General features: G+C 42.0%; 1 protein-coding gene across 4 annotated transcripts in view; it reads right to left on the bottom strand.

Moving 5' to 3' along the window:
- Positions 1-16,146, bottom strand: part of DOCK3 (dedicator of cytokinesis 3) — a 2,582,899-nt gene that overhangs the window by 1,500,014 nt on the left and 1,066,739 nt on the right. For all 4 annotated transcript variants that reach the window (XM_069644069.1, XM_069644070.1, XM_069644071.1 and 1 more), the window contains one exon: positions 5,131-5,227. In XM_069644069.1, coding sequence (XP_069500170.1) covers positions 5,131-5,227 — 97 coding nt within the window. The remainder of the gene's footprint in view (positions 1-5,130; positions 5,228-16,146) is intronic.

The following is a 16,146-nucleotide window of genomic DNA, read 5'->3' as shown; positions in this document are numbered from 1 at the left end:
AAGGGTCCGCCAAATCAGGACTTCGGCGGATTTCGCCCCAGCTCTGAGCTGGGGGAAAATCTGGCGAAAATTTGCAGTCATACCGCCGGCAGGAAATCCGCTGGCGGTATTAGCGTGAAATTTCTCCATTGAGCCCAATGGGGAATGGGCATTCCCGAATGGGCTCAATGGGGAATGGGGATTAACATTACCGCCAAACTCGTGATCCGGCACCGGGGAGTTCGGCGGTAGGGCAGATAGCGCCGGCGCTAATAGCGCCAGCGTTACCGCCCAAGTCGTGATGCGGCCCCTTGTTCCAGAACTCTTCACCTTGCAGCTGACTCCATATTTATTTCCAGTTTTCAAAAGTTTACATGTGTCTTTTTCCCATTCAAAGTGTTTCTTCAATCCCATCCTGATCTAAAGTGTGTATTGTTGTTTAGCTGGTAGCTCATGTGTGTTAGGACATATTTAGTGTTGTTTTCCTAATAATTGTTCTCCATATAAGCATTTTTGCAACCTTTTGCATTGTTTCACAAACCCATTTTCACCTGTCATTTTAAAAGTGTCAATTTCCAAGAAACGGTTTTCTCTCTTGTTTTGGGGAGGGAAGATTGCTTTGAAACTCTAGACATTGTCTTTCATTCCTGAATACCTGCTGATTACTGGCATCGGTGTAGGATTGCTCATTTGTACCTTTAGTACTTTGCAGGGGGAATATTAACCTACACACTCTCTGTTCACAAACCAAAACTGTTCTTTTTCCTGTGTTTTACATTCTGCATGAATATAAGTGAATTCAATTGCTTTTCTTATTTTCTGAATTATTTTCTGAATTGTACTGTCACCCCTTGGTGATTCCTGCCCTATATATATATATATATATATATATATATATATATATATAGTAAGTGTGATTTGAATATTAAATAAATAAATAATAAATATTTACCTTTACAAACTAGCCTGATTCCTGATCCAGTGTGACCTAGCGGTATTTTGAGAAGGGTATGATATGAGTGGTATATCATTCAGACTATTGAATTTATAGACACAAATAAAATAAATATTTCATTGCGCACTAGATGCTAGACGAGACCTGGGTGTGTGTTTCATTGAAATCTTTAACACTGATCAAAGAGAGAAACAATTTAGCAATACATGATTATTATCCCAGAGCGCTCCTGTTGCCTTAAACCATGCATACCCTCAAATGATTTGGGAGCATTTGACCAAAGATGGCTATTGGTAAAATTTTACAAATTTAACGTAAACACAGATAGTTTAGTTTGAAAATACATGCATCACTCAAATGGCAGGTGTTTTGCAAAAGCTTGGAATCTTCAGGAGCAGCACAGACATTTCAATAGAGTGGCAAACCGCTCTTCCACTTGGGCTACGTACACCTGAGGATTGTTTAATCACCTTGAATGCCCAGTCATAAAACTGCAGTCTCGCAGAAAGGGTTTTGTCAGAAGATGCAGGTCCATTTGATCAGGTCTATCTAGCATAGTTGCAATACACACTATGGGGTGCATTACGTGGGTCAAAGAGCTGCCTGATGAAAGAGCACTCAGGTTTTATAGAATCGCATAGAACACATTCAGAGCAGAAAACCTTTCACAACTAAGCATTAGTGCTATAAAACATGTGCAAGTGTTATCAAACATTGTTAAAGATGCCTTGTCATCTGTTCTTAACCAATTAAGACTGTGTTGTAGGCTCTCTACTATCAATCATTGCTTTCATCTTGGTTGGCTTTACTATTGGCAAAGTGTATTTCGTTCAAGTCAACTCATTCATTGACAATCGGCATAAAACATGAATGCACAATGGCTACAAGTTTGCATTCCACAAGACAATCTGCCTCATTACTCGTTTGGTGGTATCTCGGCGGTGAATCCGCAGAGATACCACCATAAGGAATTACTGTTACCACCACTTGGTCCAGTGGTATTACCTCCGGATTGCAAGTGTTGGTAGGTGGCATTAGTTCCCATTAATTGGAGTTCATAGGACTCCATGGGGAATTTCTGTGGAAATCATACACCTCGCTGCCAAACTCGTTGGGCGGTGCAGTAATGCGACGGTAATGGTATTACTGATGCATTTTTAATTCACAGCCCAATTTATGAGGCCCAAAGATTCTTTTTCTCCTACGAAATATAACAATTTATTCATGAAACAAAAATACAAATAGTTTGAACTATACATTACAAAAAGAATCACAAACAAAGTGACCAAGTGCAATTTAAATTAGATACAGTGATGAACTGAGGGAAATCGGCCCTTTTCCCCAAGGGGGAGTTCCCATATTGAGGCTAGGAAGGTGAGTCTGCTCTGCAACACCATCCCTAGGGGTTGAGGCAAGTGGGACCTCACTGGGAGAGACCCTACTCTTAGGCAACAAGGACTGCCATTCCTGTTAGGAGCTCCCTAAAGCGGTGGCCTACATAGAATGCTCTCAAATACCATAGACCTTTAAACAAGACTGGGACAAAGAAACACTTAATAGATGTTATTTTCACTTAGAAAAAGGACATGTCCCTTTAATTCGAAGTATCCAATCAAATGGGACCAGCATATTGGACAGTGTGTACTCAACGTGCAACAGGGATGGAGAGGAATGAATATGTAGGCAAGTGAAGGCCCCGAGCTGCAAAACACCTGCAGAAGGTGGAGTATGCGTGAACCAGGAAGCCTGCTAAACCGGGGGATGCCAGAGCCACTGCGAATCCCCAGCGTGAGTGGCCAAAAGAGTAGAACCCCAGAGGAAGGTGGTGGTGGGAACAAGAAGGAGCTGTGGTGGTCAGCCAGTCCACAAACCATAGCTATAACACCGCAAACATACAGCAGCAGTGTTTCCAGTCGCTCAGTGGAACACTGAGATGCAGCGAGGAAAAGACTGATAAAAATAAACCGATGGCGGCACGGAACAAGAGAGAAACTCCCCAAGGAACGAAGCTCCCGAAGACATTCGTCTTCACAGTCAAAGGTAATGGGGAGAACAGGAATAAAGGGAGGTCCAGAGGGAGTCATTATACCATGCACACAACTCGTCCCAGTGGAAGTTATGAGGCAAAGTTAAATCTGAAACTGATGAATTTAAAGTGTTGTGATATAAGAGAAAGAATTACTGAAAGTCTGAATACTGAGAGCAAAGAACAGGGGATAATAATACCCTGGGAAAAGTGGAAGGAAACTTGATATTCTGTGCATGAACTACATAACATAAAAGAGAGAGAACATTAGGAGCCAGATTTCAAAGGAACTATTCAGTTGAACAATGTACTAAATCAAGTAGGTCAAAACAATGCTGATCTATAATTGCCCAGGTGGGAAAACCTAACAGGGAAAATGTATTTTCCAAGGATACATTGAAAGCAGGAACCAGGAATACCAATCCTTTAAAAGATCCCGAAAGGGATTCACAAGGAGGAGGGAAAAGTTAAGACTCCCTTTGAAGAGTTAGAGACTGATCCAAGAAATCACAAGAGACTATTTGAGGATTACACTATTTGAGGATCATGCATTAATAATGAATCCTACAGACTGGTACCAGAAGTACCCTCAGAAAGGGACATTCATGAATGACTGACAAGTGCTGTATTTAGTAACATAGGCAGGGACACCCCATAGTAATAGGGAAAGTTAGGCCTTGTAACTTCACTTTAATAAAATCTTGTGAAACATGTCCTCAGAGTGTCTGCAACCTCCTAACTCGCCACAAAGCACAATCCAAACATACAGATACAATTAATTTAATCATTTCATTAAAAGAGAAAATAGACAAAAGAATGAAATGTGAACATATGCAGCGTGTTCTGAAAACTAAATGTAGTCCACACACCATGTAAATGTTGTTGACCCTAAGGAAGAACCCCCTCAATTCTTTTGTGGGATCGAAAAATGTTGGCTGCTGATAAGGGTCCACGAATTTGAATACTAAATGCAAGACTTCTGACAGACCCCGCTTTGAAATATTTCGAATAGAGGTGTTCTTCAATTATCTGAATCTTGTGGTGCTCTGATGCATTTTGCCTTGTTGCTCGGTTATCATAGTTCAAATTGCAGTATATCACTTGGACATTGTGGCGTCTTTTCATGAAATGATTTCTTGAATTGTACCTGTATGCTTATATTGTGTATCTGTATTCTAAATTGCACATGGTCACTTTGTTTGCGATTTTCATGTCATGTTTTATCGTTCAAACTGTATTTGTAATTTTGTTTCATGAATACATTATTATATTTCGGAGGAGACTAAGAAGCTTTGCCTTCAGGAATTAAAGAAACAAAATCTGTTTCCTATGGTTCTGTGATCAGGCACTTACCCTTACTGACAAGGCTTCTTGATGTGTATTTTATATGTTGTTGCCCCACATAACCCTGTCAGGATAATGCAGGTAGCTCTCTCTCTTTGTTCTATGTATACAAGTTGACATTCACCATCACTGTGAATCTTCCTCATTTGTAATAAAGAATACTTGTAAAACCAGCAGAATAAAAACAGTGCACACAACACCACCACCACTGTAACCTGGGGATATTTGACACACGCATCAAACCTCAAAGGCTCAATCACAAAGGATCTCAATATGCGTTCTTTCTTGTGATCACCCAATGTTATTACCATCAACATTTCATTTCATAGATGGTACACTGTATTAGTTTACTTCGATGTTTTTACACATCATTCTATCATGACAGTCTTTTTGGAGGTTTGTGCCGCTAGTAATGTGTTTCATGTTTCCCCTCCTTGTCATCAATTCACCCATTTGAATTTGGTTAAAATCAATGTTCCTCTCTGCAATATTATAATATGTATTCATCTGACATTAGACTTCATCAATTTCCTGTTTTCCAAATTTGTACTGCTCTACAAATTTTGCACATTCAGTAATTCATTCTAGTCAACATATTTTTCTACAATTTACTGTCTTTATATTGTATATTAACTCTGTTTTCAGTAGTTCAACGGTCCTTTGGAGAGCTACTTTTGCCATACATTTTTTATTTGCAAAAAAACTTCACGACAAATACAAAAGACGAACTTTACCACCACCCGCATCATGAAACAACTCCTTCTTGCCAGTAATATCCTGAGCAAGTGTTGTGCCCATGACATGTTTGCTCCTTTGGGGTACTCACCACGTACAGCTGCTTCCATAGGAAGGACCATTCCTGCAGTGTGGTGGTCACCTCGGTTACGATGGAATCTTCCACAGGCACTACCGTCTCATACTGCCTACAGGTCATTGAATAAAGAGAGACAGGGTCATTTACAAATATCAGGCCAGTGCTTGTTAGAAAGCAAAAAATGACACGTTTTGACATATAGGCGACTTTTCAAATGCATAACATTAATCCATGCTTTGGGGAATTCAGAGCACCTCAAGAAATGCTAGGAGTTACATTTTGTTTGCTTTAATTGTGGCATTTAACAGTCTTACACATGTTATTCAGACCCCTTATGTATCAGGATGAGCAAAAAGACATGTTGTCATATTTGAATAAAAAAGATATACCATTCCAACACGTTCTTGTGAATGCATCCCTTTATGTAACATACACAAAGGATAGCGATTGCATTGGTTGTAACTCTGCTCTTGCGTCTGCGGGGTGCAGAGAAAAATAATATGGTATTTGACCGTAGCCATGCCACGCAAGCCCCCACGAGTCAAAGATCGAGCACATGAATGGTTCAGTCCCATTACTGCCGGCCTTCTAGAAGCAAAAACCAATTAAGTGGATGAAAGTGTCACCATCAATTTGGCCAAGGAATCAGGCTGCCATATACCAACGCTCATCTGGAATGCACCAACCATGAGTGACACTACCCCATCCCATCACTACTACTAGCCTCAGTAACCTACTGGGGTATAAACTTGGTCACTCCAATGGGGACCTAAGTCCCTTCCAATACTGCACAAAGAATAAGTGAAAGATATTGCAAAAGAAGATTTTTTTATAAAAGCACTTGTAACAATCACAATTTTTAGAAAATGTTAACAATAGATAAATCAAGCTGTTAAGACACAGCTGAAAGTCACCATGCCTATTCAAAAATAAGGCTAATACGTTTGGTACATATTATTACACAATTCATAGGTAACCAAGCATGTATTTGTTAAATAAATGCAAAAATGTAGAATAAACCATACATAGAGTGTCCCTCAAAGGAAAAAATGTGTGGTAATCACTGATTCAAAAGACACCTCTGTACATGACAGGAGTAACTGTCCTCAATTAGATATAAGTCTAATTTAAATACAATCACATCAAAACACTACGCGTGTCGGGGATCCTGCCCCTTCTTCAGGTGTAAATGTGAATTGATTTTCTTCAATTTCTGTGAACAAAACAGAGGGAAAAAACAATTGTATATAATGTAAATAAAAAATTAAACAAGAGTCCACCTGAGCAAATATGGCCAACCAGCGGCAACAATATTAACGTGCATAACCGCACTGACCTTCCAACTAAGAATAGAAATATTGTCTCCAAATTTAGCAGCCAGCCACAGAACAACGAACCACCATAGAAACTTATGGTTTATAGGCAACACCACTACGGCACCGGATTCCCATCTGGAAACCTGGTCGTCAACAAACGTCAAGAATGCAGAGTCAAGTCTGAAATGTAAAAAAACAAAAGCCAGGAAGGGCTATGAGCCACAACACGAGCATAATAAAACATAAGTGTGTATGCTAAGAAAGCACGACGGCGACCCGGCGTGGTGCCGGCGAAAGCCGGCATCTACCGAAAAAAGATCTTACCTGAATTACAGATAGTATTGAATGCAATGCGGGAACGGAAAAGCGGCTGCCATCACAGCCTCCCGTCCCGCATTGCATTAATATATTCACTTCCGGTATCACGTGATCGTAGTTCGATCACGTGATACGGAAAAGTCGTTGCCAAATCAGCAGAGAGATGTTGTGCTGCTCATAATGTTGCGTAGTCCCGTAATAGTAAAATAAATGTTGTGAAAACCAGATATAAATGGCAAGTGAGCGAGATGAAAAAATATGAAAACACTTGGAACAGACACGTGACTTCACCGGAGACAGCGCTCCTAAATACTCCTTAACATCAAATGGAACAAAGTCCAAAAGATCCTACACCAACACCGGTGAAAACTAAGGAAACAATACAACACGGCAAAAACTGCCAAGAAACACATACAGTAGTGGTAAGTTGCAAGTCGGTGAGTAAGATATTAACCAAAAACATGGTAAAAGCACAAGTCCGAAAAATAACAAAAACTATCTGGAGGTTGAAAAAAGAGAAAAGAAGGGACTCGATATTGTCAGACAATACGTGAACCAAATTTGTATGTCTGATTTAGATTCGGTAGCTTTAGAGCAACAAAAAAAACAGAATGTATATGCCCAAAGGCCATAATGTGTACTCAATAGCTTCAAAACAACAAGCAGACTACATTTATATATCAGATGACTACAGAGAAAAATAGGTTGCACATAAAAAATAGGCTCTGCCGCAGATTATCCCAAAAGAAACGTCTGTAAACCACAGGCGTGAACTAAAGTGTTTGTGTGGTAGGGATGACGCTGGTGTTTCCATCGATGCTCAAGGTGGATGTGTCTCAAGGACACTGAGAAAGACCTAAACAATCATTACAACAAAAATTCTGATATTCAATGAGGATACACACACCTTAACTGATAAAACACGGTTACATATGTCAAAAAAGAGTATCATTGCACACTTCATGTTGAAAAAAACAAGGTAAAGAAACAGAGAGGAAACCAAGCGAGGAAAGGACATTAACTACACGATCACATCCCATCATGGCTCAGAGCATCATAACAGTGTTGCTTTCTCTCCGCCGCCCCCACATGGTTTCTTGTGTCAAGACTGAAATGTGTGGGGCCAACTTTTGAAGTGTCTGCTTTTCTGTTAAGAAACTAGAAAACAGGACCACAGACACGCACAGATAAGGCACTTCAGAAGTTAAGACAAGGTGGTTTAGTAGCAATATTTTTGGAATGCTTCATTTCATCTTTGCCTGCAGAAGTCAGCAGAAGATCACGAAAGCTCACAAACAAATGGCTTTGTCACACTAATTAATGCATCATCTTGTTTTCTTTTGGTTCAGCTCATGGATATTTATACATTGGGCGATGATTGTCCCCTATTGTTATGATGAAACTCAAGACCCATCAAATTCATGACAATTCTATTACTAAATTGCTAATAACTTTTAACTCGTTTAAATTATCTGTATGAAATGTTCCCAAGATATTTTCTATCAAATGCTCCCTGAAATCGAATGATTTGGGGAAATGTATGCAACAATTTAAAAGTTGTAAAGTATTGAAAAAAGGGGCTTTTTAAACTGTTTTGCATTGGATTTCCCATAGAGAAAATAAGCATCCATTCGACAGGCAAACACCCTATACAACTGGACAGATTTGCTTCAAGTTTGCCACAAAGTGGTACAGTGCATTTTGGGGACAATGCGTCCAGTAGGCATTTAAACTATTCAGAATGGGGTGCTTCCAACACCAACATCTTTTATCTATCTGCCATGGTGCTTTTCAACAACTGAGGCTTATTAGAAATGGAAAAAAAAATACTTTTATTTTCACTAATACAAGGCATTCTCATTAATATTCTTGTGAGAATGGGAATTTATAATTTTCTGAAATTATATTAGGAGGAGGTGAAGAGGATGTTTGCCTTCAGAGTGGATGTGAGGACACTATAGTAGTCTGGGCACAATTCATGTTTGGGGTTGGGGACATATTTTTTAATGCATTTTCATCTTCTCGAGAATACAGGACGTATTTGCAGGAATTATGTGCGACCGGCATGTTTGCATGTGTGATTTCTCATGAGGAAAATCATGGTCCATTCTCACAGTAAAATACTGCATGACGTATTTGTGAGAACAAGGGGTGAATCAGAAATATATATATATGTTTTTAATATATGCAAAAACATACCAAATATCACACGTATTCACACTCGTTCCTTTCCTTATCATAAAGTGACCAATGGGCCACAGACCCAACCTGGAGAAAAGTTCTTTGGTGCATAGCTTACAAATATAATTATAACAGAGTGCAAAAAATCAAGTTGCAAGCTACCAATCAGCCATAAAAAAGTCACTTGCCGCCTCAATTCTATACATACACACAGCATACCATTTCTTACTCGCCAAGAGTCAAACATCACTGGCCAATGGCTAGTGGCAAGTGCAAATTGTGCCACTCCGGTGATAATATTAAATATGACATCTGTGATGATATGAAAGGAAATAAATGTAGTACTCAAGGTGGTATGAGAAATAACATAACAAAACTCTTGACATTCAATGAAAACATTTAGTTAAGAGAAGGTTAAGTTGAAACAATTAAGCACGATAAGACACTTATTTACAGATGATATCACAGACATCACTTATGCATCATCAATTACATCACTGGAAATTAGAGCACACTAATGACATCACATTATATATCACAGGAAACTACTGTCAGAGTATACAATTCTCTTAGTTTAGTTCAAGGCATATGACAAACATTTTGTACAGTTTTATGTGCAATTCGTGCTAGCAGGTAATATATTGGTGGACCTGTCACTGGCTTGGCCACAGGTGGACCTGTCATTGGCATGGCCACAGGCAAGCCCCAATGGCTACTTTGGGAGGCCTGCCAGGGCCTGGGCGAAGGCCATGCCCCAGGGATTGTGTGGCCAGGGCCATGGCTACAAGCCATGGCCAATGGCCCACAGATCCATGATGGGCATGCAGCGGCCACTTGGCCTGACCACAGGCCAGGCCCTTTGTCTACTTTGGGTGGCCCAAATGGGCCTGGGCAATGGCCAAAGGCCATTCTCTGGCCAGTGTGGCCAGTGCCCACAGACCCACTGTGGGTGAATAGTGACCACTGGACTTGGCCACAGGACTGCTTTGAGTGGCTTAAATAGGCCATGAACTGGACAACGTGGCCACAGGCCATGGATGTCATCAGTGTGCTCTAGTTTCCAATGGTGCCATTGATGGTTTTATATGCGATGCCATAAGAAATGTCATTGGTGAGGTCAACGGCCTGCTCAGGTGTTGCACTATGGCAAGCTTAGAATTAAGAAGGCATATGTTCCAACATTTGCCGAATATCAAGGGTTTTGTTGCATTAAACTACCTTAAAGTCCCTTCAACTAAAGTTTAACTACATTTTTATATATGATTAATCACTGTGAATTGTACTGATTGGAGGGAAAAATAGTCAAATGGTTTAAAAATGGGTAATGTCACAAAATATTCTTTGGAATGTCTTTGGGTGAGGTATGGAAGTGGAAACCAAAGCAGTCTTCATGGTGCACGTTAGGGCCAGCGAGTCAGAATACCTAGCATTCCTGGGAATGATGCATAGCCCACTAGTTCTCTACCTTGATCTTATGAAAAAGGCTTGGTATTGTTGAAGCTGGTCTTTCAGGCATGTTTGAAGGGGCTCAGTGGCTTGAACCTGGTTTTATATATTTTTATTGGTCTACTAAGCAGGAGAAGTAACCAGATATAATACCTTTTAATTTTGGAGTTCTGGGGCCGGAGGGTTCCACCGGAAACCCACAAAGAGCTTTAGCTCTCTTCTGCTACTTACCCATAAGGCTTAATTGTACTGAGGCACATCCAAGCACACTGTCTCCTTCTCAGTACCTAGTTGCCCCCGTCTCTTGGTCCTCAGCTTCAGTCAAGTCCTTCCAAAACGTGTCCCTCATGTTCTCTAGAGAGGGTAAATTGAGGGACTCCCTCCCTCCTCAGATCAAATGAGTTCACCATTATGGAAGTGGTGTGTGAACTGTCAATAGCTCAAGAAATATTCAATAAAATGTGCTACTCCAATTGAGCTTTTGGTGCATCCCAACAGAGGATCTCTGGCATTCACACCTCCTGCTAAGACCCAGCATGGTTCGCTCTAGAGAGGAGTGTCCAGGCAACATGTTGGTTGCAATTCCCAGAGCACTGGTGGAGTCACTGCATATCATGGCTAAGCATGGCAGGAGATTTCAAGATGGTGGGAAGTGCCTGTCCTCTGCCAGACCTACTATGCTGCCTTAGCTCTGCAAATGTCCTTGCGCCCTCAAAACACAGAACTCCAGATGCAATTATCTTCTCTTGCCCAGATCAAACCTGCTGTATAAGCTCCAGGTTTTTGTTATAGGTGCAGGCCAATCTTTAAAAGCCCTCCCCTCACAGATATTATGGGCCTCATTACGACCCAGGCGGTAATGGGTTAACGGCGCCGTAAAAGGCTGCGGCGCCGTTAACCTATTAGCACCTAATTACGAGGTCCCTTTGCGGGACCCAACTTTAACGGCTGGTTTTACCAGCCGTTAAATTAGGGTGCCGCTTTTTGTGACCTTGGTGCTAAGGATGGTGCCGCAATTTGCGGCACCGTACTTAGCGCCTTCCCCGTTCCCATTGAGCGCTATGGGGCAAAAATGGGAATGGGGAAGGGCCCATGGTGGATGGGGAATTACCGCCCCGCCAACCTTGGAATGGTGCGGTAATTCCGCCATTCACCATGGCGGACCCCAGCATGGACCATGGTGCTAATAGCACCATGGTTTAGCGCCGGGGTCGTAATGAGGCCCATTGACTTTTACAACATACATTCTACCCCTACCCTCAACTAAATTCGTTTTTCTGCCATAATTCTGTACATAAATTGTCATTTTCTTTAACTCAAAATCTGTATCTACAACCACTGCTTCAGGGGTCTTTAGTGATGCATGTGTAAGTGCTATACAGGTTGCCTGTGCATCTTCAAGTTATGCACTCTGTCCTGAACAATTCTTTTCAAAAGTACGCTGGAGGGTCGTTTCTCCCACCCTCCATGTTACAGCTGTTGCCACAGACAACACATTGCGATTAAATTTCGGACTCGGACTCGGACGTGGGCAAGGTCAGATTGTATGCTGCAATATTTATGCAAGTGTGATGTCACATTTGTGCTGCTCCTAAACTACTTTAACCTTCGTAATAGATGTTTCAGCTTCCTTATAGTCCTGCACTTCCAATAATAAAGTTGCTAGCCCTTATTCTCAGAGTCGCACATTCCCTGAATTCATTTTTATAGAAAAGAAAAACTTTCAGTGGTGTGTACTTTGTTGTAAAGATAACTTTCTGACCTTTAGTAAGGTATTCATTTTACCCTAGTGCCCAACTTTCATCACCACTTTCCCGAATGCAGTTTGGCAAATGTACGACTTCCTGAATAGAAAGAGGGACAGTTTGTGCATGCCCTGCTGAGCGCAGCGCAATGTCAGAAGTGGAGGGTGAGAAAGAGTAAGGAGGATTGGTGGTTACTGAGTGGGGGGGAGTGATTTTACTATTTTCTTCACAGTGATAACAGTTAGAAGTCTTCATGTTGCCCCAACTGTTTGAAAATGTCCTTCACACCGGGATACCCATAATGGTCTTTGATGCGCTCTACAAATACAAATAAATACATGTATACATGTAGTGCCATTGTTTTTACAACACTGTCATGGTAGACTATTGCAAAAAGCCAAAGGTAAAATACCATGCCAGGTGAATGTGTCAAAATATTCGGTGCTCTGTAAAGGGACTTTATCAGACTTTGCACAGGCAAGGAGTAGAATTCCTCCAAAACAAGATTAGCCGATATCACCCATTAAGGGAACTAAGATCCAGCAACGACCTACAAAAAGAGGCAAAACACTACCAAAAAAAATAAATTTGGTGGAACGGCGTTGCAAACATCTGGAACACCATGACCAAAGAAGTTAGAAGCACAGAAGACCACATCACCTTCAGGAAACTGCTCGAAACCCGGCCATTTAGCAGGCAATGACAATCTTGAAGGGACACCAGCAAGGACAACACCACAAACAAACAACTAGAGAGGAGACAAGATGGGCCAAAGTATCACAAACAAGAACCTGGCTAGATACCGTCAAGCAGCAACCAAAGAGCTGCGCCAGAGGCTCCAACAAACTGACCGATTTACTAAACGGTTTTCCCCTTCTTGCTCCTCCAATATAACTGACGCCACTACCCCAGACATTGGACTAGACACACTAAACATAAACAAACACAGAATCTATACTATGTTTACAACCAGCATCTCTAGATGCTAAAGCACACCTAGAATGAACCTAGAGTGAACCACCGACATAGTCCATAAAACCATCAACAACGCAACTACACACCAAGATACCGGCCACCCCAAGGCACTTGTTCCCTTATGGACACTATCTAATCAGTGCACACTACCAAACACTCCACAACCCCACACAACACATTACAACCAACTCTAAATACTACCACACACTCGAGGCACTGAATCTTACCCATACAGTTACAATGCACAAGGCCTCTCGCACAAACTCCCACATGCAAAATAACACGCACAGACTCCACTTCCCCCTGGTTCTGAATCTATCCTCTCACCCTATCCCCACTAACCTCCGACCTCCCCTCTCTTGCAGAGCCACACGAGTGCCCGGAGACTGCCCCTGGGGTGGTAGCATTGTGTGGGATAAAGCAACATAATAGAACAATTGCTTTAGTGCTTGTGAATGCTTCCAGCCCCACCCCACCTCGCTGGAATTTGTTCTGCCTCACTTTTACAAGGGCTTGGAAAATCTGCAAAGCCCCAGGTGAATGTTCTGGAAAATGCTAAAAGTCCCAATATGGCCGCAGCAATGCCATGATTAGGTGAAGTCTTCCTTTGCCAATGCTCTTGCCCTTTGCTAGCCAAGTGTTTGATCTCTGAATCTCAATATTAACTTAAGTGGCGTCTCGTCTCTGCTTGTGGGAACTTTATATCAAGAGTCGCTCCCACACTGCTGTGGGGGGAACTGTTTGCATGGCACAGACGTATTCAGAGCTAAGCCTGTTTATCAGCGTAATATTTTCTTCTTATGCTTGCATTAACAATGAAGAATTCTTAAAGTTTCACTAGACTATGGGTCTCATTTCATTTCGAGGCTGGCAGCCGCAGAATGAACAGTGCCGGTAAGGGACCGGCACCGTTCATTCCGGGCCGCCACATTATGAGGTCTGCAGCGGGTACTGCTCTGGATGCCTGGCCAGACCAGACGTGCAGAGCGGGACCCGCTAGCAGTACAGGATTCTGACAACGGGCCCGTCATCAACGGGCCCATTGTTAGCATCCTCCCCATTCCCATTGAGCCCTATGGGGGCTCAAATGGGAATGGGGACGTACCGGGTCCCACGAAAGGGAATTACCGGGCCCTCCAAGGTCAGAATGGACCGATAAATCCCTTTTTGCCGGGCCCGGACCCAAGTTTGGGGGTAGCCATGCGGCTAAAAACGTCATGGCTACCTCCAAACTCGTAATGAAGCCCTATGTATATTTGGGGTGACAAATATCCTGTTAGTGCATAGGTTATGGTCACATCGTGGTCAAATATTGTACGGCTTTCGTATCATGTTGAAATGCCACTGCGTCTGCATTCCTATTCAAGGTGTCTTCACTGCTCAAATGTGCACTATTTTCCTCAACATAATTTTGTTTAAAAATCTATTTCTTTACACCTATTTCATCAACATATCCAGTCATAATGGATAGAGCAGACTTGAACAATCAGGTGCATTGGTACAGGAAAAGGGTTAGTTAACTCTAGATGTAACATGTTTTACATGTAGATTTGATGAGGACTAAATATTTAAGACACTCTTATTGGGAAGAATTGCAGCTGTTGTTGGCGTCATTACAATATAATACATACAATATAATGCCATAATGAGGTCATTTCATGTATTTGGACAATGTCATCTTTTCGTTAAGGAACAAGAAGCATTCAGACATCAATAAAAACAGAAAGGGGACTGGATGAGCGGCATACACTAGAAACTCATTGTTCCCATCCGAAGGGAGCTGCACTGGCTTCCCTTCACCGTCAGAATACTCTACTTTTTTAATTATTATTAGTGCTAGAGTTCATTATTTGAACTTTTCACAAAACAGATTTGCGCTTTTCATCGAATGACATTAAAATAGTCAAAAATAAATTAAGGAAGAACAAAGAAAAGTAGAAAAGAAGTATATAATCCACAATCAAACAATACACCGAATAAAATCCTGGCGCTTAGTAAAAACCAAAGCCCTGGTCATTTCCACTTAATAGACCGAGTGTAAACCCTACAGTTCATTTAAGTGTAATTTAAACAATCGAATCAAACTAAGTTTCCAAGACATGTGGGGACCTCCCAGTAACATACGCCACACATCTTTAGATGAACAAGTATTAAAGTCCTCCACGAGACTACCAAGAAACGTCATTCTTGAGTAAGAGGCATGCACATTCAAGCGCTAACTGACTTAAGTTTTCAATGTCTTTGGATTTGCAGAATCAACAAGTTCTCGCCTCACGTGGGTATTCTTTAACACTGCCTGCATTACCTTGAAGGCAAACGCTGCTCCCTCACATGCCTATTTAGATTAACATCTCTTTAGATTAGGGGGGAGGGGGAGCGCCAGGCCATCTACAGTCACAGAATACAAAAATGAAACCGGCCTTCTCTTGTTACACCCGTGTCTGCCAAAACACCAGCCCAGTGTCAGTCCAGACGATGGCAACGTTCTTGCATTTCAGTAAGAAACTCAAAACCTCAACATTCAGCCAGTACCTAGGGGCCACCATGGCTCCAAATCACCACATCACATCCCACCCCCATGGCCTGAATACCCTGTGCCGTATATGCACACAAATACAAATATTGCCATCACAGGGTATGCACATCATCATATGCCCAAGTACAGATGGCATATGCAAGATGCAAGCTTGCATGCCCAGGCACTGCTATCATATGCCAAGTGCATCCTCAGATGCACAGGTACAGCTTCATGTGTACGGGTACAGCCTCCCTCAAGTGCATCTTAACTTAAAAGGGTGTCACTACATATTAGGGGGCTTAAGGAAGCTGCTTGACGCTGCCTTGCCCCAAGGCGCAAGGTTCCTCCGTCAGTGAGCCAAGCATGGGTGACAAGAGCAGTCCTGCTGCTACCCCGGCCCTTCTCCTCTTCTCACGGGCAGCACATCTATAACTTCCTGGTTACAGGGGTGAAGGCTGGAAGAAAGATTACCCCTTTTAGTGACATCCTAGGGGCCTTAGCAGCAATTAGGAAGCTGCTGAGTGGCCAG

Source organism: Ambystoma mexicanum, chromosome 2p (assembly GCF_040938575.1).
Source record: "Ambystoma mexicanum isolate Mex_15411 chromosome 2p, UKY_AmexF1_1, whole genome shotgun sequence".
NCBI lineage: Eukaryota > Metazoa > Chordata > Amphibia > Caudata > Ambystomatidae > Ambystoma > Ambystoma mexicanum.
This window is presented reverse-complemented; position numbering and strand designations above follow the sequence as displayed.